Source organism: Hordeum vulgare, chromosome 6H (assembly GCF_904849725.1).
Source record: "Hordeum vulgare subsp. vulgare chromosome 6H, MorexV3_pseudomolecules_assembly, whole genome shotgun sequence".
In the NCBI taxonomy this organism is placed as follows: domain Eukaryota; kingdom Viridiplantae; phylum Streptophyta; class Magnoliopsida; order Poales; family Poaceae; genus Hordeum; species Hordeum vulgare.
The window spans coordinates 50900034-50924121 of NC_058523.1; the positions used below are offsets into that span (position 1 = coordinate 50900034).

The window sequence follows — 24088 nt, forward strand, 5'->3', positions numbered from 1 at the left end:
GTTTCAAAAATCGTTGCCGCGCCACCCGTTCTCCCTCTCGTCTCCGGATATCCCCTCTACACGGCCTTGTAACCGTTCCCGCGTTCGGAATTACCCGAATCTGACCGCACGGTTGGATCCGGAACGCGATTCCGGTTAACCAAGCCCCCCATTTGTCTATATATACCCCTCCTATTTTTTAAGGCACCCAAACCCCCCTCTCTCCTCGAAATCCGTGCAACCCTCGAAACCCTAGCCGCCTCCCACCTGCTCCCTCCTCCCACCTCCAGCCGCCGGGCCTGCGGGGCCTGCGTTGGGCCCGCCCGAGCCCATTTGGAGCCCGAGGCCATTGGTCCCGATCCCCCATGCCGAGCTCCTCTCACATCCCTCCCATGGCGCCAACAGCCCCGCACCCTAGTCGATGCCTCGTCGGGCCCTCACCACGCCCCCCCGTCGAAGTTCGCTGGCCGCCACCGGAACCTCGCCGGACCACCAGGCCGAGCCCTGCGCCCCATGCTCCTTCTTCCTTCCCTCTCTTCTGTCTCTCACGTTTTCTCCCTCTCTCTGTCCCGCAGGGGAATCCATGGCCGCTGGCCCCAACCTGCGCGTCTCTGCCGGCGAGCCTCGTCCCGGGTCCGGTCCAGCCTGGATCCGGCTTTCCCCACCGCCGCGAAGGCCTCGCCTGGCGTGCCTGCTAGGACTCCTCCCCGTCCGCGTGCAGAGAGGCTGCAGCGCCGCCGGGCCTCGTGCCCTGCCGCTTGAGGACGCGTGAGCCTGCCGCACCGCCCAGGCCAGGCCGGCCTCCTCCGCCCCGAGCCGGGTCGCCTCGCCTCTCCCTTGGCCCGTTGACCTGCTTCAACCACCGGCCCAGCTCCTCCTCCCTCCAGGTCGGCCCTCTATGTTTTTTTGCCTAGGCGCTAGATAGTGATCCATGCTCGTTTCGGCCCGGTTAGTTGTTTAGGTGATTTTGGGAATTATATATATTCTAGAAATTAGACGTAATTTAATATGCCCGTAGTTTCTATTCCGTGTGACGGAACGAGGCGTGTAGCATATGGTTTTGGGGTAGTTTTGTGCATATAACACGATTTCACAACTTGCATATTTGTTTGACGTAGTTTGAGACGCCATATGCCTAGTTTTGTGTGCTGTCTCAATAGGTTTATGTCCCGTATTTATTTTTCGCGCGAGACCGGATAGCCCGAATGCCGTAGTAGAAATTTCCATGTTTTAGGAGCACCTTTGCCATATATTTTAGAGTAGTCGGTGGTATTTTTGCGTGTAGGGATTTGCCGCTAGTTTATTTTCTGTGCTTAGGTTATTATCTCACATTTACGTCTCGCATTATTTTTTTGTGCAACCCCACATATTTTATATGTTTTCGGGGTAGAAAAATCCATGGGATTTTTTTTTGTATTTGGTTTTAGCTTTTGAGCAAGTTAGTTCGCGTGATATTTTGCCATGTTGCTCTTTTGTCTTTTTCGTACGAATTATTCCGTGCTTCGTTTGAAGTAGTTGTCAACTAGAGAGTTGTTCTTGGGTGTTTACTCTAGCCCCTGGTATTTTGGTTGGAATAGATATGCATGTTTAGGTGTGGTTTGCTTGCTCTCAAGTTGCTAGAAATAGTGCTGATTTGGAGGTGCTGAAATATTTCTAAGTCTGGAATCTGTTATATTTTGTTGTTGTTTTGTTTTGCTTCTATCTTGTGATCTGTAGCTCTTTTGAGGTTGGTGCAATGAAGTTAGTTGTAGACTTTGTGATTCTCTAGCAAGATGTGAATTTTCATGCCATTTGAAGTCATGTAGCTTATGGTTTTGCTGCTGTCAATATGGCTTCAGATCGAGAACTGCAGTTTCATGAAGTGTAATTTTCACTAAGTCTGAAATAGTGTGTGAGATGCCATTTTGTGACTTCTTTTCCTAGTGTTCCAAGATGCCATGCTAGTTGTTAGTTGTTTGTTGGAGTGCTTCTTGCCCTCTATCGTCTCATGCCTTGCTTGAGCCTATTGAGATTTTGTACCCCGTAGTTGTGGGGCGTAGAAAATGCTATGTGGCTGATTTTGGTAGATTGTAGTGATTTCTTGTTTTGCTCGTAGTTGTTGAACCGTAGCTCCGATTTGACCGTGTCCTATATGAAACTTGCTTAGAATATCATGTAGTTTCATTTTCTCTTGTTGGTTGTGTGTTTTGAAGTGCTCGTGACCGTCGTTGTACACATATTGCATTCATGCCATCATATCTTGCGGTGTCCGTATCTTTTGAACCGTAGCTCCGTTGGAGATGATCTCTATGTGTAAATTGCTTGCCATGACGCGTAGAATCACGTGAAACTATTTGTTTTGCTGTTTAACAACTAATTAAATGTGTTAGTTCATATTTGGACAGAATTGTAAATTAACATGTGAGGTCGTTTCGGAGATGCTATATGTCATTTTCGACCTCATTTAAAATGCCTAGATAGGTAGATTAATTGCGCTTCACCTCTTGACATGTTTAATCACATTTAATATTGCCGAGTACCTAATCGGGATAGAACTAAATGACTCGTATGTGGAGTTTTGTAATATCCAACTCGTTGCATATTGAACTTCACTTAATGTGTAGTGTTTGATTGTCGTGAATTGTCATGCCGTGTCTTGCATGTGTTCAGCTGCTCATGCATCATATGTGTTGTGCATCGCGTGGTGAATTCCGTGTGTTGATTTGTGTTTCCGGTTTGCTTCGTCTCGACAGAGTTCCGCAGCGTGCCGGATTGTGAGGACCCATTCGACTACGTCGGTTCGTCTGCTTCACGGAGGCATTCTTCTTCCAAGCGGGATCTCAGGCAAGATGACCATTTCCCCAGATACCATTACTATCATTGTCATGCTAGTTTTATCGCTTCTATCGATTATGTCTCGTTGCCTACCACATGTTAAATGTCAGCCTCTCAACAATGCCATGAAAACCCTTCAACCTGTTTAACCTAGCAAACCACTGATTGGCTATGTTACCGCTTGCTTAACCCTGTGTTAGCGTTGCTAGTTGTAGGTGTAGTTGCTTCCATGTGTTAACATGGGTCCCTTGTCATATCATCCTATTAAATGCTATCTATTTTAATGCACCTATATACTTGGTAAAAGGTGGAAGGCTCGGCCTTTCTAGCCTGGTGTTTTGTTCCACCTTTGCCCCCTTAGTTTCGGCTACCGGTAAACGCTCCTAACACGATCAGGGTTGTTATGGGGACCCCCTTGGTAATTCATTTTAGATTAAAGCTGGTCTAGCAAGGCCCAACATTGGTACTACATTTTCCGAACATAATAATTTTGTTAAATTAAAATGCATAGGGAGTTAGCGCTACCCGAGGAGTAATTCTACATAATACAGGGGGCCAGTGTTGATGGTGCTGGTCCAAAACAGAGCACTGTGCGGGGCCAACCCAGGGAAATTTGGGTGATTTCTATCAGGCCTCCGTACGCGTAGCTTATCCGTCATGTCCTGAGAACGAGATACGCGGCTCCTATCGGGATCGTCGACACGCGGGTGGCCTTGCTGGATTAGTTTTACCTTTGACTAGATATCTTGTGCATCGGGATTCTAGTGATGCTTTGGGTAATCTCAGAGTTGACGTTTTCCACTAAGGAATCCGACGAGATCGCGAGTGTCGCGATCGAGAATTTCTATGCGGCTTGTGGTAATTTGTGATGGACTAGTTGGAGCACCCTTGCAGGGTTAAATCTTTCGGAAAGCCGCGCCCGCGGTTATGTGGCAACGTGGAAACTTTGTTTAACACTGGTTCTAGATAACTTGAAGTTAACTTAATTAAAATATGCCAATTGTGTGCGTAACCGTGACTGTCTCTTTCGTGAGTTCTTTCTCCGATCGAGGACACGGTGGGGTTATGTCTGACGTAGGTAGGTGTTCAGGATCATTCATTTGATCATCAGTAGTCACGTCCGTTATGCCTAGATCTTCCCCTCTTATTTCTTGTACTCGTAAGTTTAGCCACCAAATATATGCTTAGCTGCTGCTGCAACCTCACCACTTAACCATGTCTCACCTAATAAAGCTTTGCTAGTCTTGATACCTTTGAAAATGAGATTGCTGAGTCCCCTGTGGCTCACAGTTTACTACAACACCAGTTGCAGGTACTGTTAAAGGTTACTTGACGCGAGCGCGTTGATTGTTCATTTGGAGTTGCTTCTTCTCCTTCTTCTTCATCAATCTAGGATGGGCTACAGGCCGGCAGCCTGGGATAGTAAGGATGGACGTCGTTCTTCTTTTCTCGTTTGTTTTCGTCCGTAGTCGGACCCTGCTCTTCTTCATGATGATTATGTAATGTACTGATGTGACTCTGATGTAGCTTGTGTCGAGTGTAAGCCAATTATATATATATATAACTCTTCTTTTCAGTACATGTACTTGTAATGATACCCATTCTTGCGACACGACGAGATGCGCTTCTATCCCTGACGAGGCCTTCGTGTCAAATTAAGGATAGGGTCACATCTTGGACGTGACAGAGGACTCCCTAGTAGGACCTCCCATGTTGTACAACGCCTCGTAGGAGCTCCCTTGCTCTAATCTTCTATTCTTAAATAGCTAGAATTCACTATTTAATTTTCCTTTCCGTGTAATAATGCCACATCATCAAGTCATGTATGTAGTATGTAGTTGTAAGTTATTTTTATTTTTATTAATCTTTTCATGCAAAACATATTCTCATGCATGAATTTTTTCTAGGTAATTAAGCAAGATATTTTAATAATGGTTTTTTCATTATCATTAGGTTTCTAACATTTATTCATATATTTTTAACAAGTTTTTCGTACCAACGCGCGGGGCATCGTCTAGTTGTTTTTTGTTTTTTTAGACAAGCTCCCTTGCTTTAATGGACAGGCATGTGAATCCGAGGCTTTCTTTGGTCTGGGCTGGGAGCCTGGGAGACGGTCAATGGGCTAACATTTTGACGGTCCAATTAAGAAGCAGAGCATCGATGAGGTAGCCCATCATTCCACTCCTCACGCCCCAACCATTCCCCACCATCCGCGGCCTTCCCATGTCTTCCCTCGCCGCCGCCATCGCCGCCGCCGCCGCCACCGCCTCTACCTGGGCAACTAACCTCTCCCGCATCCTCTCCTCCTCCAAACCAACCCTAAAACCCAAGACCCAGCGCGCGCCGACGCCGACGCCGACGCCGAAACCGCCCGCCGCCGATGCCGCTTCCATCGCGGATCAGAAGCTCCCGAAGCCCCTCGGCCCGCAGCCCCTCGGCGTCAACCTCAAGGCCCTCATCAGGGAGCGGGACCCTGACAAGCTGGTCTCCAAGTTCGTCCAAGCTTCGTCCGCGTCGCCGGGCTTCCGCGACCGGCCCCGCGCCTACATGGTAGCGGTGAGCCGCCTCGCTTCCTTGGGCCGCCGGGACGGCATCGAGGCCATCATCGACGCGCAGAAGCCCTTCCTCGAGACCTCAACCGAGGGATTCGCCACGCGCCTCATCCGCCTCTACGGCGGTGCCTCCATGCCATCCCACGCTGCCGCAACCTTCCACCAGCTTCCCGCGCAGCACAAGTCCACGAGGACGTTCAACGCCGTCCTTGCCGCGTACTCCCAAGCCGGAGACCTTGACGCGCTCACTGCCGCATTCCAGGAGATCCCAGCCACCCACCCCTCCATTGTTCCCACCGTATACTCCTACAACGTGCTCATCCGCACCTTGTGCCACAAGTCGGACCTCTCAGCCGCTCTTGATGCCGTCCTCGTCATGGAGAAGCGCGGTGTTTCGCCTGACATTGTTACTTTCAACACGCTCTTGAACGGGTTTCTCAGCTGTGGCCGCAATGACGAAGCCGAGACAGTATGGGAGATGATCAAGGCGAGGAATTTGGAGCCAGACGCGAAATGCTACAATGCAAGGCTGCAGGGTTTGGTTGCGCAAGGGAGGGTTGATGATGCAGCTGCTGTGCTTGAGAGGTTGGAGAAGGACGGGCCGAAACCCAATATCGTATCCTACAATGAGTTGATTCGAGGATATTGCAAGGCAGGGAGGCTCCAGGAGGCCAAGAAGATGTATGATAATCTGATGAAGAATGAGTGTGTCCCGGATAAGGGGACATATGAGACTCTCTTGCCACATCTTCTGCAGGCTGGAGAGCTGGATTGTGCACTGAGGTACTGTTATCAAATCTTTGGTACTAAAAGGTGTTGTGGAGTCGAGTATGGTGTGCTGCAGGATGTTGTGAATGCATTGGTAGATGCATCGAGGCTGAAGGAGGCTACCAAGCTTGATGAGCTCAAGTGGAAGTACAGCTCGAGGATGCCACCTAGTGCTGAAATGATGAGGAAGAATCAATATCAGATGAAAAGGAGTGTGGAAGTGGAAGATGAGACTGAAAAATAAAATTCATAGGTCAGACTTTGACTGATGCAAGCCGAATTCCACCAGACCTGTTTTACTCTGTTTCTTCTGTTGGTATGATGGAACAAAAAATGCAAGTTTAAGTAGTCGTTAAACTAGTTTAATATGGTATTGGTTAATCTTGACCTGTGTTGTACTACTTTTAGAAGAGTGCAGCCCCCGGCTGGGCTCTGCCCGGCCATGGTGCTGCCCCCGCTGACTCCCTACGGACCTCCTCCAGTGAGGCAACGAGAGTGCAGCAGGTTTGTCAGTTGCAGAACTCATGCGCATTGTGGTTATGAAAAATAGTTGCCAATTTCATCACGGTGGTTGGGTCTTTTTGTGTTTGGGGAACTCTTGAATACCACTGCAGGTTCTATCAAATAAATGCACTTGGAAAATACCTGTGTTTTCCGGTGTCTATTGGTCTATTTAGTTCTCATTTCTACTTTTGTAATGTAGAAAATTGCTAAAATGTCTGATTTATTGCTCTTCTGTACTACTCCCTCCGTTCCAAAAATAAGTGACTCAACTTTGTACTAACTTAAGTTGAGTCACTTATTTTGGGACGGAGCGAGTACTACAAATGCTGCTGGTGACAAAGGCACCTGGGAAAGACTTATCGACGCTGATACATCTACAGTACTTGACCGAAATGATCCAAACTACGATAGTGATAAAGTAATACTTCATGGTCTTGACCTATATACTCCAGTCATCTTGTCATGCAATGCTGAACCGTTTGACACTTGTTTAGCAACATGGAGCTGGTAAATATACTCATATTCAGCTTCGTGTTGGGTGTTAGTTGTGATATCCATTTCTTCACATTGAAATTAATTTTGTTTTGCAATTTTTGTGTCCATAGAACTATAATCCATTCATCATTGCTGGTTCACCAGTCTAAAGGAAAGACTGACAGATGCCATTGGACAAAGGTGTAATCTTAGTGCATTTGAATATATAGAGTTGTGTCATTGTGTTTTAATCTTAGGTTCGTTCTCTCTTTCTGTATGAACTTGCTATATGTGTCAGGGTTAGTAACATGAAGTAATGACAGTAAGTTGTTCATAACTTCTTACTGACATTGTCGAAGTAAATAATTGGCACTGCAATCATAATGTCATGACACCGATTACTGTAACCAATATATAGAATATGATTTCTGCTACCAATCACTATTGTGTTTGTTGGAGCTCAACACCTGCAGGAACAACTTACAAACTTTTGGGACCTGATATGAAAATTAAAATTTTTAGGACCTATGATGCATTTCATTCCATTTATCCCCCTCATCTCATTCTCACCTTGCACTCGTACTGTGTGGCTCTTGATCAGGTAAGTGTGAGCACCTAGCTCAAACTATTCACAATGGGAAGTAACATAGAGTAGTAACATACATATGTTACTAGTCTAAGTTACTACATTCACAATGGGTAGTAACATAGGGGTTGTAACATTAAACCTTTCATTTATTAGTATATAGACTCATATTGACTTGGTATCCACTATGTTACTCCTAATATGAGTAAGAGCATCTTCAACAGTCTGTATGTTCAATTGTTGGTATAAGTGTCCATGTCAGCAGCCAACAACACATCATACAAGCTCTTCAATGGAATGTATGTTAACCGTATGTAAAATAACTAAGCGGGTCCACTAGATGTTGAAGAAATGACTATGTTTGTCTCGGAGCTTGTGCATGAACCGTTGCTTCAAGTTCATACGATTTCATTCTCTCTCTTCTTTAATTATGTGTCATGTCATCAAAATCGTCTATGTGGCAATTTTAGCAATGATGATCATACGACTATTGGAGATGCCACATCATATTTCTTAGTTGCCACATTAATTAGCTGCCACATCATATTTGTAGATGATCATGCTAAGTTACTCAATTTCTCCCTCTTCTCATTAATTAGTTGCCACATCATATTTTTTTGCTTAGGTGGCATCCATGTTACTACCTATGTTACTTCCATTATGTAACGACTAAGATGCGGTCCTTTCCGATTTAGGGAACGAGGCCCCAAAATAGAAAGAAACGCATCTAAGCGTTTCGCAAGCAAGATAACATAGCACATACATAATTAAAGAATGACAAATAGGGAATCGTTTGCCATCTCATAGATTATACCAGAGTTACATCTACACATTTATTCAGACTAGGTAGTTCCGCTACGGACTACATAACATGAGAAAAAGGCTATGCTATCCCACATGCTGCCCACGATCACGACCATGCCTCAGTCTTCTCGATAGTTCACGTACAAGCGGTCGTTCTCCTCATCATACTGTCACGCCAGCTGCGTGCCATCGGGATCACCTGTGTCGGGCGTACCTGTACCTGTTGGGGTGTTGAGGTAATCTGTGAGCCACACGGACTCAACAATCTATGACCTCGGTACCGAAACTAGTCATGTTATTAGGTGAGGAAGGTTCAGTGTTTAGGTTGTAGCATCCTAAGCATTTATGGTGGCTAACTTACGTAGAACAAGTTATTGATGTGGTGGTCTACGCTAGCGGTCGAACTCTAGCTGATCACTAAGTGATCCTGAACACCTACTTACGTCAAACATAACCCCACCGTGTTCCCGATCGAAGAGAGGTCTTCGAAGGGGACATTCACGGTTACACACACGGTTGTCAAATTTTATTAGATTAAGTTCAAGTTATCTATAACCAGATGTTAACAAATATTCCAAGTTGCCACATAACCGCGGGCACGACTTTCTGAAAGATTAAACCCTGCAGGGGTGCTCCAACTAGTCCATCACAAACGGTCACGGACCGCAAAGTAATCCTCTACCACGAAACTCGTGATCTCGTCGGATTCCTTAGAGGAAAACCTCCAACTCTGGGGAGAACCAAAGCTTCACCGGGATTCCTATACGCAAGATATATCGCTAAGGTAAGACAAGACTAGCAGGACCCCCCGTCGTGTCGACGACCCCGATAAGAGCCGCGTATCTCAGTCTCAGGACACGACGGATGAGCGACGCGTACAGTGGCCTGATAGAAATCTCTCAAGTTGCCCTGAGTTGGCCCCGCACGGTGCTCTAGTTTGGACCGACACTCATGAGCAGCACTGGCCCGGGTTGTTGATTAATTCCTCGGGGTAGCTATTCCCTATGCAGATTATTATTAAGTGATTAGCAGATTAAAACCAATGTTGGGTCCTGCCGGACAAGTCTTAACACTACACGATTTATCAAGGGGGGTCCCCATAACAACCCCGAACGTGTTAGGAGCGATCAGTTATGGAATTAAACACTGGTAGCCGGAAACTATGGCCTCAATAACGGAACAAAACACCCGACAAGAGGCTAGGCCTTCCATCATTTACCAAGTATATAGGTGCATTAATTAGATAACAGATTTGAACATAATGATATGTTATCATGAGACAATTGCACGTGCAACTAACAACGCTAACATTAGAAGCTGAGCAAGCCTACTTAGCCATTCAATATTAGCTAGGAGGGGAAAGTGATTGGGTTTCATGACAATATCAGGAGGCAATTATTTCAGTGGTAGGCAGCGAGCATAAGACGAAGGAAACGTGAATCTAGGCATAACAAAGCTAGAGACCGTATCAAGGTCATGTCCATCTTGCGTGTGATATCTTCAGCTTGGAACTGCTCTTGTTCGTCCTGCACGTACTCTCCCGAATCCACGTACTCGCTCTCCGATCCCGGTGCTACCCAATATAAAAATAACATCCAATGAACAACAACACAACATGATGCAACATGCACATGATGCATGAGAAGAGAATGATCATGCATCTCTATTCTAATCACTTGCATATGCATGAGAAGAAACTATAAACTTCTGGACAGAACTTCACCCTAAGCTATCTTGACATGCATGAAGATGACATGAACAGATGCATCACGCAAAAAACGATGCAAAAACATATAAAGAACGTTGAGAACTGAGCTACGGATCAACCGGAAACTACGAAACAACATATGGGGTTCTACGGGCCAAATCTACCACAAGCACTCTCCAATGGCATACTTCTGGTATTCCCAGGTTGCCAAATGATCAAACAAACAAACATGGATGGGGTGGTGCAAAGAAACTCACCTCACCACCAACTATGCACTCACAAGCATCAAAACTATACATTCTGTCCTAAACAGCAACATAGCAGTTTGAGAGCAACATGCAAAGCACCTACAGCCACCCAAATGTGCCAAATAAGATATGTGGCAAAAGCTATTCAAAATCTCTACAAGTATCAAAAAAAGATAGTACAGAGGAGTTACACACAGTAAGATCTAAGCTGCTAACTTGGACAAAAATATCAGTTTTCAGGGACTTAGTGAAATTCTCAGATTCTCACTAGCTGTTTATGCTTTGAAGCATTTTGACAGCACCCAAAATAATATCTACACGAAGTCAAATGGAATAAAAATTGACAGAGAGCTAGACAAGCACAAAATCTACAACTCACTAGTTGATTGCAAGGGCTGATTACCAACACATGAACTTTTGCAACCACAACTACAAGGGAAGAAAATAATAGCAGTTTCTCAGACTTAGTGAAAATCACATATTTTCACTAAGCTGATATTTTCAGCCACATGCCTACTTTGACAAAGCACAACTTGCACATATAAACTCCTAAGCATAAAATAAAACCATCATGCTGTAGAGGGGTTCACCCTCTACTGCCACAACAAGGAATCATCCTCTTGGGCTCATCACATCACATGGAACCAAGCTCTAAACATTGAACAAAACAGAAAAATGACATTTCCAGAAAGTGTTCCAAAGGGAAATCTGATTCCACCATTGGAGTCCTGGGATGATTCTACCCCAAAAACATATATAATACCTAGGTACTTGCATAGAACAAATGGGCACAAAGCTAAGATGAAAATCTACATGGAATCACATAGAGGTAAATAGTGCTATATCACATGTGTTGCACACTAGTTCATCACCTACACATGCACTTGCACACTCTCACAACTCCAATGATGACATGAGGGTTTAGACCTCATGTATGTGTGCCATATCACATCACCATTCACACACACACACATCAAGCACATACACATGCTCACTATCTAGCACAAGGTGAAAAACTACAAGATATAAGGTATGATCCTCTCAACTTGTTGCTCAAGCAAGATTTGGAGCACCTAGAATGAATTCAGCATCAAACAACACAAAAGAAATAAAAAAAGGGGGCAGTGGGGATTCAAACCCACAACCTGCTGGACTAACACACCTAAGCTAACCACTGCACTACTGGCCATTCACTCGACAGAACGAGGAGACGTACGTGGTAAGCTCTCCCGCTGCTGCTACTATGCCAAAAACAAAACACAAAAGGGTGCGCGCTGCGGGACTCGAACCCACAACCACCAGCTGCGCCAAAACCCCACCGACCACTCTGCTACGCGCTCGGATGTTAACATAGAGGGGGGGCTCTGCTCTTTTGAGCAACCCCCTCTGGATCTACTGCTACCCGATGGTGGCCGGAACAGGGGAGGCTCACCGTCGGAGATCCACATCGAACTGAGCTCGGGTTCATTGCCGGGAGGAAGAGGGAACACCCCCGGATCCATTTCAGCACTAAGCACTGCACGAGAAGCTCTGCAACTACTACTGCAACGTGCACGGCGGCGTCGGCGACAGAGAGAAGAGCGGCGGCGATGATACGCCCCCATCCGCGTGATCTAGCTACGGGGGAAGGGGAAGGTTGCTCGTCCTCACCCACTGGTCGAGGAAGCCGAGCGTGCTGGAGAGGAAGTAGGGGAAGTAGTGGAAGAAGCTGAGGTGGAGGAGATCGTCGGAGCGGAAGAGGAAGAAGGGACGACGTCGATGTCGTGGAAGCAGACCCGATCTGCACCTCCTAGCTGCGGGAGCGGACCCCCTTGAGGTCCCGCGTGCTCCTGGGCTGCTCGGAGAGGACGGAGACGCACGGCAACGACGGCGACGAGCTCCTCATGCATCGGCCATGGCGGAGGAGGAACTCGTCCCGCTACTGTCGATCTGGGGAGAGGGAGGAGGAAGAGGAAAGGAGTGGCGGCGGCTTGGAGGAACCCTAGGCCCTGCACGGACGCCAAGGGGGCTTTATAGGAGGAGGAGGAGGCGAGGGACACGCGGCCTCGACGTCCGTGAGCACGGCGTCGTGTCTGTCGCGCTGTCTCTGAAGAAAACTTACGGAAAGGCGAGAGGAGGGAGATGCCGTCTACAGGAGCACGCTGCGCGCGAGAGAGGTAAGTTGGGCCAGCGAGGGGAGGAGGCCCAGTCAGATGCCCTGGTAAGAAAAAGAAAAACCCACTCGGGTTTTTCTATTTAAAACAAATAGAGACAAAAACAATTACACAGGCAACACTGTTGATGCTAAAATAAAACAAAAATGCCCCTGGTCATAAGGGAATTATGACCTATTTAAATAAAATGAAAAAGGAATTTTTGGAGCTTTTAAATATTTACAAAACAGAATTAATTACACTATTTTTGTGAATATTTGCCCCTCTCAAACATGGATTCAAAACACTTTAAACCTAGCATCACATCCACCACAAATCACTTTGAAATATGAACATTTTTGAATCAAGGATGGGGCAAGTGAAACTTGAGCTTTGAGAAATAGAGGAGGAGGGGTTTTGAAACCTATTTGAATACTTGCATAGTTGCACCCCACTTTCGAATGCAACACTCCAACAACACATAGCACATCAACATCACCACCGCACCATGGAATCACAAAAACAACAAACACAAGGAAGGCATGGAATGAAATGGATGCATGCATGCAAAGGGAAACAAGGCATGAGCACATGAAATACCACATGGAATATAACTCTCATTCAATGGCATGGTGGACCCACATACAAGAAGGTTTCAAATATGGCAAGTTACACCCTGGGGCATTACACATTATGATTAGTCTCAGTGTGTGCGTGCGTGCATGCGTTGGTGGACCAAGGTACATGGTGATTCGCTCAGTTTCCTGTTACGTGTATGAGGCTGGTCATAGTGGAGGTATCATAACTAGTATCATATTCTTGTGACAAGCAAACATGCTGATGTGGTAAATAATTAAAGAAGAGAGAGGGTTAGAGTAACATAGGTAAATGTCTTATTCTGTTAAATGTTATGCTGTCATGTGTCATCCATGTCAATAAATAAGATCATATATGATATTTCCTCCGTCCCGCAATTCATGTCGTGGGCGTAGTACATTTTTTTTTTGCATTTTTGTCCTTCTACTTGCAAAGCGCTGGAAATAAAGCCCCGTCTCCTTCCTTCCTCCTCCTGCCGCCTGCGTTGCCATGGCCAGCCTCCGTAGCCAGCCGTCTCCAAGAGAAGTTCCTGCGTCGCGGACGAGTCCACCCACGAACAGGACCTCCGCTGCCCACCGAAAAGAGGATCCTCCGCCGCCCCGCTGGTCCGCTTCGCCCACGATTCCTCCGCTCACGGCGGCTAGCTGTCGGGCTGGTTACCATGCTAGTCTGCTTCAGCCCCGGCTGGTTGTGGTGGTGGTGGTGCGCGACGCCTTTGCTGGTGGGCGATGCCGACACCCTCCAATCCCTGCCCCCGCTCCCCGAGGCCTCCACCTCTGCCTTTGGTAGTCCGCCTCTCACCTACAACTGATACAGAGGAAAATTAATCCGTATCTCCCTTGCCGTGATCGTTTTGATCATCAGCAAAGCTCCAGTAGCAGCTCCCCTGTCGCGGTGGAGCTCTGCCCGTGCACATGACAAGGTTGTTGCTCCTCGGAACGAAGAAAAGGGTAAAATTCAGTTAAAATTTCAGGTTTCAGTTGATCTGTACTCCAAACTGTTTTTTTATGGTACCCTATACTGTTGTAGTTGGGAGCGAGCAGTATACAATCATCCACCGTTGATTTCGTGAGGGTAGTCTCGTCAGATTTCCGTTTTCCAGAATAACCCTAACCCATCAGCCAACAATCGGCAGTTTGGTCCTGGTTATGCTGTCGCCCTGTTTCAAGCCACCCACTCAACAACTAGTCGGCTCCGTCGTCGTCGAACTCGTCGCTACGTCGCAGCTCACCCTCGGCACTAGCCACCGCCCACATGCTTGACCTAGACCGTCAGACGTTAGTCGACCCTGCTGTCGTGTCCTCGAACCTCCAGCCGCGCCTCCAATCGCCCTCGGTCCACGACCATGGCTGAGTAAGGGCCACAGACTAAGAAGAGATGCAGCAGCGGCCATCGGCGGAGCCGAATTGGAGCCGGGAGGAGAGGACATCTCGTCGAGGAAGATGATGCAGGTTCACGGGCAGTCTACGATAATGGCCGGCGGCGTTAGCAGCATCGGTCCACTAGCATGGCCAATAATATGGAAGCGAAGAGGCGGCCACTGGAATCCTAGCCGGCGGAGCATGTTTAAGGCCGAGCAGAATAAGTGAAGTGAACGGGTTCGCTCGGTTGTGAGGTCGGCTGACTTTTTTCTCTTCCTAAATCACCCTCACGGCAAGTATACTGTTGCACCTGAAGCAGCCAGTGGTACCCATACCGCTGGCGATGATCCCAACCCAGTTGAGCAGTATGGACGGATTACCACCCTTAGATTTCGATAATAGACGGTCCAAATCTATTACGGGGTACAGTAAAAGAGCTCAATAAAATTTACTGTAAATTTTGAGCAACGTAGCATTGAGCCTGAACCTTTTTTTTTACAATACATGCAATGCAGTTTTGACAGTAAAAATGGGGTGCAATACAACATGATTAAACTTAAAGCCATCTTTTAACTGAAATTCATTGAACTGTTATTGAACTAAATCATGAACCCGAACATATGAATTTCATTTAATTATGTGTGTGCATGATTTAGTCAAGTTTAACACAATACAAGTTTGCCTTGACAATCTTCAATTTTAACACCACACAAGTTTGCTAAAAACTCAGTGTTAAGTGTTAACACAAGACTGGCATATGGAACAACGAATTTTGTTAACACAAAACTCGCGAAACTCACTGTTAAGTGTTAACACAAAACTCGCGAATGGAATCCCCTCATCCTTCTCTGCGGACAGGCGCACGACCCAGGCGACGACCGGTGTGAAGGCCCGCCATGCGGCGGCCCACGCGCACCTGAGGTCGCGCAGGCGCAGCGCGAGCCACTGTTGCCTGCCCCGCGTCTCCTCCGGTGGCGGGGTTGACCAGGAGGACATGTCGCCGTGCGCGAGCAGGAGCCGCAAATGGGGGGGAAGAAGAAACGATTTTTGGATTGAAAAAGGGGAGATTCAAGTGATAGGCAAGGGGGGCAGGGGAGCTACGCGAGGCAGAAGGGAGCGACGGAGAAGGCAGTTGCGGCTGCAGAGAAGAAGGACGCGCGAGAGAGCAGGGGAGGAGCGCGGCGAAGCTGAACAGGGGAGCTCCAGCGTCGATGCGCCTGTGTTACAATGGCCGGTTGTCGATTGGGGAAGACGAGGAGTGCGGGTTGTGTCGGGAGTTTGGGGAGGGGTTTCGTGAAAAAACGTCATTGCAACAAGAATTTTGGGACATAGATCGTACTAGTTTATAATACTATGCACTATGAAGATAGTATCATAGACATGATACTACTATATGATATTTTCACTATGAATAGCCTGAAGAGACTCCTAATCTGAATATGCATGTAATTGAAAGGCGTCTTCTAAACTATTATTAAGGCAGTAATAATCTGTTACTTCACATGCCACCAGATATATATAGTGTCATTTTTACAGTTTGGTAAGTTCTAGTTATTGGCTAGTAGTAACAAGTTTATTGGTATATCTTTCATTTAATAGGTATATGGCACATCACACTTGTCTCAATTCTTTGTACTACCCATTTATTCTTGTTTCAACGACCAAAATATGAAGTAGTAAAGTGAAATATGGATCGGTTAGGATCCCCATTGGGGAGCAATGTGGTACTAATTAGTTTTTTTGTGGTGGTAGTGGTGGGGGGGGGGGGGGGGGGCAAAATGTGGTATAGCTAACACCCTTTACTTATGAAGTGTTACACTTACATGGGTTAAATGTAAAACCAGCGGAAAAAAACAATGGACACGGACAGATCTGGTTCGTGGACCGAACAAACGTCCTTTCGTGATAATTGCAAGGTATGCATAAGCAGCACGTGTCCAGTGAAAACGATGCCAACGATCTCAATTCAAATGCTGCTGGAGCAAAATCTCATTTCCTAATGAGAATGTTTAGTACTACCTCCGTCACGTTTTAAAAGATATAATTAAATTTACGTGTATTTTCACAATATACAAGATTTAAGACGCATTGCATTTACTTCCAGTAGCTAATTAGTACTCTGTTATACTATTTCTATATGTATGCGTACTGTGAATGCTATTTTTCAACTCATCACATCCAATTAATAACCACCTAGGTTCTATAAAATTTTAATGCCCGTCTTCTAAACCGTTATGGAGGAAGTACTCCATCCGTCCAGGTGTATAGGACACCTAAGAGAATCCATGAATTCCAAATATATTAGTCGTCTTTTGTTAATTAGGACTAATTGCTTGGCTGCCATCCTCAATATACGAAGAGTTTTTTAGTTTTCTATTTTTCTCCTTCCACGTACAAACCAAACAGCCCGCTTCTATCATTTAAGTTTTGTTGCATGTGCATGCGTGATGAATTATAAGAATTGAAAACCAGCTAGCAAAAGTATTCGTGTGTTGTAACAGATAATAAACCTTCTATATGTTGAGGTATCGATGCTAGTTACATCGGAACTTAGTAGCAAATATGCCCGTGCATTGCAATGGGTAGTAAATATTTCTTACTGATGTTGGAGAACGTTGCATGAGAAACAAAAAATTTCTTACGCACACGAAGTTCTATCATGATGATGATCATCTACGAAAAGGAGATCGGCTCTACATACCCTTGTAGATCGCTAAGCGGGAAACGCGGTTGATGTTGGAATTATGCCCTAGAGGCAATAATAAATGTATAGTTATTATTATAATTCCTGTATCAAGATAATAGTTTATTATCCATGCTATAATTGTATTGAATGAAGACTCATTTACATGTGTGGATACATAGACAAAACACCGTCCCTAGCATGCCTCTAGTTGGCTAGCCAGTTGATCAATGATAGTCAGTGTCTTCTGATTATGAACAAGGTGTTGTTGCTTGATAACTGGATCACATCATTGGGAGAATCACGTGATGGACTAGACCCAAACTAATAGACATAGCATGTTGATCGTGTCATTTTGTTCTTACTGTTTTCTGCGTGTCAAGTATTTATTCCTATGACCATGAGCTCATATAACTCACTGACACCGGAGGAATACTTTGTGTGTATCAAACGTTGCAACGTAACTGGGTGACTATAAAGATGCTCTACAGGTATCTCCGAAGGTGTTAGTTGAGTTAGTATGGATCAAGACTGGGATTTGTCACTCCGTGTGACGGAGAGGTATCTCTGGGCCCACTCGGTAATACAACATCACACACAAGCCTTGCAAGCAATGTAACTTAGTGTAAGTTGCGGGATCTTGTATTACGGAACGAGTAAAGAGACTTGCCGGTAAACGAGATTGAAATAGGTATGCGGATACTGACGATCGAATCTCGGGCAAGTAACATACCGAAGGACAAAGGGAATGACATACGGGATTATACGAATCATTGGCACTGAGGTTCAAACGATAAGATCTTCGTAGAATATGTAGGATCCAATATGGGCATCCAGGTCCCGCTATTGGATATTGACCGAGGAGTCTCTCGGTTCATGTCTACATAGTTCTCGAACCCGCAGGGTCTGCACACTTAAGGTTCGACGTTGTTTTATGCGTATTTGAGTTATATGGTTGGTTACCGAATGTTGTTCGGAGTCCCGGATGAGATCACGGACGTCACGAGGGTTTCCGGAATGGTCCGGAAACGAAGATTGATATATAGGATGACCTCATTTGATTACCGGAAGGTTTTCGGAGTTACCGGGAATGTACCGGGAATGACGAATGGGTTCCGGGAGTTCACCGGAGGGGGGCAACCCACTCCGGGGAAGCCCATAGGTATTTGGGAGGGTCACACCAGCCCTTAGTGGGCTGGTGGGACAGCCCACCAATCCCCTATGCGCCAAGAGAGAAAATATCAAAGGAAAGAAAAAAAAAAAGGGAGAGGTGGGAAGGGGGAAGGACTCCCTCCCACCAAACCAAGTAGGACTCGGTTTGGGGGGGGGGAGAGTCCTCCCCCCTGGCTCGGCCGACCCCTTGGGGATCCCTTGGACCCCAAGGCAAGGTCCCCCTCCCTCCTCCTATATATATGGGGCTTTTAGGGCAGATTTGAGACGATTTTCTCACGGCTGCCCGACCACATACCTCCATAGTTTTTCCTCTAGATCGTGTTTCTGCGGAGCTCGGGCGGAGCCCTGCTGAGACAAGATCATCACCAACCTCCGGAGCGCCGTCACGCTGCCGGAGAACTCTTCTACCTCTCCGTCTCTCTTGCTGGATCAAGAAGGCCGAGATCATCGTCGAGCTGTACGTGTGCTGAACGCGGAGGTGCCGTCCGTTCGGTACTAGATCGTGGGACTGATCGCGGGATTGTTCGCGGGGCGGATCGAGGGACGTGAGGACGTTCCACTACATCAACCGCGATCTCTTATCGCTTCTGCTGTACGATCTACAAGGGTACGTAGATCACTCATCCCCTCTCGTAGATGACATCACCATGATAGGTCTTCGTGCGCGTAGGAAAATTTTTGTTTCGCATGCGACGTTCCCCAACAGTGGCATCATGAGCTAGGTTCATGCGTAGATGTCTTCTCGAGTAGAACACAAAAGGTTTTGTGGGTGGTGATGTGCGTTTTGCTGCCCTCCTTAGTCTTTTCTTGATTCCGCGGTATTGTTGGATTGAAGCGGCTTGGACCGACATTACTCGTACGCTTACGAGATACTGGTTTCATCGTTACGAGTAACCCCCTTTGCTCAAAGATGACTGGCAAGTGACGGTTTCTCCAACTTTAGTTGAATCGGATTTGACCGAGGAGGTCCTTGGATGAGGTTAAATAGCAACTCATATATCTCCGTTGTGGTGTTTGCGTAAGTAAGATGCGATCCTACTAGATACCCTTGGTCACCACGTAAAACTTGCAACAACAAAATTAGAGGACGTCTAACTTGTTTTTGCAGGGTATGATTGTGATGTGATATGGCCAACAATGTGATGTGATATATTGGATGTATGAGATGATCATGTTGTAATAGAAATATCGACTTGCATGTCGATGGTACGACAACCGGCAGGAGCCATAGGGTTGTCTTTATACTAACGTTTTGTGCTTGCAGATGCGTTTACTATTTTGCTAGGATGTAGCTTTAGTAGTAATAGCATAAGTAGCACGACAACCCCGATGGCAACACGTTGATGGATGATCATGGTGTGGCGCCGGTGACAAGAAGATCGTGCCGGTGCTTTGGTGATGGAGATCAAGAAGCACGTGATGATGGCCATATCATGTCACTTATGAATTGCATGTGATGTTAAACCTTTTATGCACCTTGTTTTGCTTAGAACGGCGGTAGCATTATGAGGTGATCTCTCACTAAAATTTCAAGACGAAATTGTGTTCTCCCCGACTGTGCACCGTTGCTACAGTTCATCGTTTCGAGACACCACGTGATGATCGGGTGTGATAGACTCAACGTTCACATACAACGGGTGCAAAACAGTTGCGCACGCGGAACACTCGGGTTAAGCTTGACGAGCCTAGCATGTGCAGACATGGCCTCGGAACACATGAGACCGAAAGGTCGATCATGAATCGTATAGTCGATATGATTAGCATAGGGATGCTTACCACTGAAACTATTCTCAACTCACGTGATGATCGGACTTGGGATAGTGTAAGTGGATCATGAACCACTCAAATGACTAGAGAGATGTACTTTTTGAGTGGGAGTTTAGCATATAATTTGATTAAGTTGAACTCTAATTATCTTGAACATAGTCTAAGTCCACTTTGAATATATTTGTGTTGTAGATCATGGCTCACGCAAGTGTCATCCTGAATTTTAATACGTTCCTAGAGAAAGCTAAGTTGAAAGATGATGGAAGCAACTTTGTAGACTGGGCTCGTAATCTTAAGCTGATCTTACAAGCTGGAAAGAAGGATTATGTCCTTAATGCTGCGCTAGGAGATGAACCACCCGCTATGGCTGATCAGGATGTTAAGAACGCTTGGTTAGCACGTAAGGAGGACTACTCAATAGTTCAATGTGCAGTCTTGTATGGCTTAGAACCGGGACTTCAACGTCGCTTTGAGCGTCATGGAGCATTTGAGATGTTCCAGGAGTTGAAGTTTATTTTCAGAAGAACGCCCGGATCGAGAGGTATGAGACCTCCGATAAATTCTATGCTTGCAAGATGGAGGAAAACTCGTCTGTCAGTGAACATATGCTCAAAATGTCTGGGGTACTCAAACCGTCTAGCTGAACTGGGGATTGAACTCCCGCAAGAAGCTATCACTGACAGAATCCTCCAATCACTGCCGCCAAGCTATAAAGGCTTTGTGTTGAACTACAACATGCAAGGGACGAACAAGTCTCCCGGCGAGTTGTTTGCGATGCTGAAAGTCGCAGAGTCTGAACTCCGTAAAGAGCATCAAGTGTTGATGGTGAGCAAGACCACTAGTTTCAAGAGAAACGGCAAAGGCAAGAAGGGCAATTCGAAGAAGAGCGGCAAGCCTGTTGCCAATCCGCCGAAGAAACCCAAGGCTGGACCTAAGCCTGAAACAGAGTGCTTCTATTGCAAGGGTATGGGTCACTGGAAGCGCAATTGCCCCAAGTATCTGGCAGATAAGAAGGCGGGCAAAGAAAAATCAGGTATATTTGATATACATGTTATTGATGTGTACTTAACCAGCTCTCGTAGTAGTGCCTGGGTATTCGATACCGGTTCTGTTGCTCACATTTGCAACTCGAAACAGGAACTGCGGAATAGACGAAGGCTGGCGAAAGACGAAGTGACGATGCGCGTAGGAAACGGTTCCAAGGTTGATGCAATCGCCGTCGGCACCGTGTCACTTCAACTACCATCGGGATTAGTGATGAACTTAAATCATTGTTATTTAGTGCCTGCGTTGAGCATGAACATTATATCTGGATCTTGTTTATTGCGAGACGGTTACTCTTTTAAGTCTGAGAATAATGGTTGTTCTATTTCTATGAGTAACATCTTTTATGGTCATGCACCAAATGTGAGAGGATTGTTCATATTGAATCTCGATAGCGATACGCATATACATAACATTGAGACCAAAAGAGTTAGAGTAAACAATGATAGCGCCATATTCTTGTGGCACTGCCGCTTAGGTCATATTGGTGTAAAGCGCATGAAGAAACTCCATGCCGATGGAATTTTGGAGTCACTTGACTTTGATTCACTTGACACGTGCGAACCATGCCTCATGGGCAAGATGACTAAAACTCCGTTCTCCGGAACAATGGAGCGTGCAAGTGACTTGTTGGAAATCATACATACCGATGTGTGTGGTCCGATGAGCGTGGAGGCACGCGGCGGATATCGTTATTTTCTCACCTTCACTGACGATTTAAGCAGATATGGTTATGTATACTTGATGAAACACAAGTCTGAAACATTTGAAAAGTTCAAGCAATTTCAGAGTGAAGTGGAAAATCATCGTAACAAGAAGATCAAGTTCCTACGGTCTGATCGTGGGGGTGAATATCTGAGTTTCGAGTTTGGTACTCACTTAAGACAATGTGGAATTGTTTCGCAGTTAACACCGCCTGGAACACCACAGCGTAATGGTGTGTCCGAACGTCGTAATCGTACTTTGTTAGAGATGGTGCGATCTATGATGTCTCTTACTGATTTGCCGTTATCATTTTGGGGCTATGCATTAGAAACAGCTGCATTCACTTTAAATAGGGCACCATCAAAATCCGTTGAGACGACACCATACGAACTGTGGTATGGCAAAAGACCAAAATTGTCGTTTCTTAAAGTTTGGGGATGTGATGCTTATGTCAAAAAGCTTCAGCCTGAAAAGCTGGAACCCAAAGCGGAAAAATGTGTCTTCATAGGTTACCCAAAAGAGACAGTTGGGTACACCTTCTATCTCAAATCCGAGGGCAAAGTGTTTGTTGCTAAGAACGGAACTTTTCTCGAGAAGGAGTTTCTCTCGAGAGAATTGAGTGGGAGGAAGATAGAACTTGACGAGGTTGTCGAACCTCTCATCCCTCTGGATGGTGGCGCAGGGCAAGGGGAAACCTCTATCATTGCGACGCCGGTTGAGGAGGAAGTTAATGATGATGATCATGAAACTCTAGTTCAAGTTTCTGTTGAACCACGCAGGTCGACGAGATCACGCGCTGCTCCAGAGTGGTACGGTAATCCCGTCTTATCAATCATGTTGTTAGACAACAATGAACCTGCAAATTATGAAGAAGCAATGGTGGGCCCAGATTCCAACAAATGGCTAGAAGCCATGAAATCCGAGATAGGATCCATGTATGAGAACAAAGTGTGGACTTTGGAGATACTGCCTGAGGGCCGCAAGGCTATTCAGAACAAATGGATCTTTAAGAAGAAGACGGACGCTGACGGTAATGTGACCGTTTATAAAGCTCGACTTGTGGCAAAGGGTTTTTCACAAGTTCCAGGAATTGACTACGATGAGACTTTCTCTCCCGTAGCGATGCTTAAGTCCGTCAGAATCATGTTAGCAATAGCTGCATTTTTCGATTATGAAATCTGGCAGATGGATGTCAAAACGGCGTTCCTTAACGGTTTCCTTAAGGAAGAGTTGTATATGATGCAACCCGAAGGTTTTGTCGATCCTAAAAATGCTGACAAGGTGTGCAAGCTCCAGCGATCCATTTATGGACTGGTGCAAGCATCTCGGAGTTGGAACAAACGCTTTGATGAGGTGATCAAAGCATTTGGGTTTATACAAGTGGTTGGAGAATCTTGTATTTACAAGAAAGTGAGTGGGAGCTCTGTGGCGTTTCTAATATTATATGTGGATGACATATTGCTGATTGGAAACAACGTAGAGCTTTTGGAGAGCATAAAAGGTTACTTGAATAAAAGTTTCTCTATGAAGGACCTAGGGGAAGCTGCTTACATTCTAGGCGTTAAGATCTATAGGGATAGATCAAAACGCCTGATAGGACTTTCACAAAGCACATACCTTGATAAAGTTTTGAAGAGGTTCAAAATGGAACAGTCCAAGAAAGGGTTCTTGCCAGTGTTACAAGGTACGAGATTGAGTAAGACTCAGTGGCCAACAACTGATGAAGATAGAGAGCATATGCGCTCCGTCCCCTATGCTTCAGCCATAGGCTCTATCATGTAAGCGATGATGTGCACTAGACCGGATGTTAGCCTGGCCATAAGTATGGCAGACAGGTTCCAGAGTAATCCAGGAGTGGATCACTGGACGGCGGTCAAGAATATCCTGAAGTACCTGAAAAGGACTAAGGAGATGTTTCTCGTGTATGGAGGTGACGAAGAGCTCACCGTAAAAGGTTACGTTGATGCAAGCTTTGACACAGATCCGGACGACTCTAAGTCACAAACCGGATACGTATTTATTCTTAATGGGGGTGCAGTAAGCTGGTGCAGTTCCAAGCAAAGCGTCGTAGCAGATTCTACATGTGAAGCGGAGTACATGGCTGCCTCGGAGGCGGCTAAGGAGGGTGTCTGGATGAAGCAGTTCATGACGGATCTTGGAGTGGTGCCAAGTGCACTGGATCCAATAAC

At 46.0% G+C, this 24088-nt stretch overlaps 2 protein-coding genes across 2 annotated transcripts; one reads left to right on the forward strand and one right to left on the reverse strand.

Moving 5' to 3' along the window:
• Positions 1 to 4970: 4970 nt before the first annotated feature.
• On the forward strand, positions 4971 to 6755 carry LOC123402972 (pentatricopeptide repeat-containing protein At1g55890, mitochondrial-like). Its single transcript, XM_045096944.1, has one exon. It carries the CDS (start codon positions 5017 to 5019, stop codon positions 6355 to 6357), a length of 1341 nt encoding a protein of 446 aa, XP_044952879.1. The 5' UTR covers positions 4971 to 5016; the 3' UTR covers positions 6358 to 6755.
• A 6684-nt stretch (positions 6756 to 13439) lies between these two features.
• On the reverse strand, positions 13440 to 15777 carry LOC123403418. Its single transcript, XM_045097354.1, has 2 exons — positions 15328 to 15777; positions 13440 to 13973 (listed from the first exon to the last, which is right to left on the reverse strand). Exons 1-2 carry the CDS (start codon positions 15521 to 15523, stop codon positions 13831 to 13833), a joined length of 339 nt encoding a protein of 112 aa, XP_044953289.1. The 5' UTR covers positions 15524 to 15777; the 3' UTR covers positions 13440 to 13830.
• Between the last annotated feature and the right edge of the window lie 8311 nt (positions 15778 to 24088).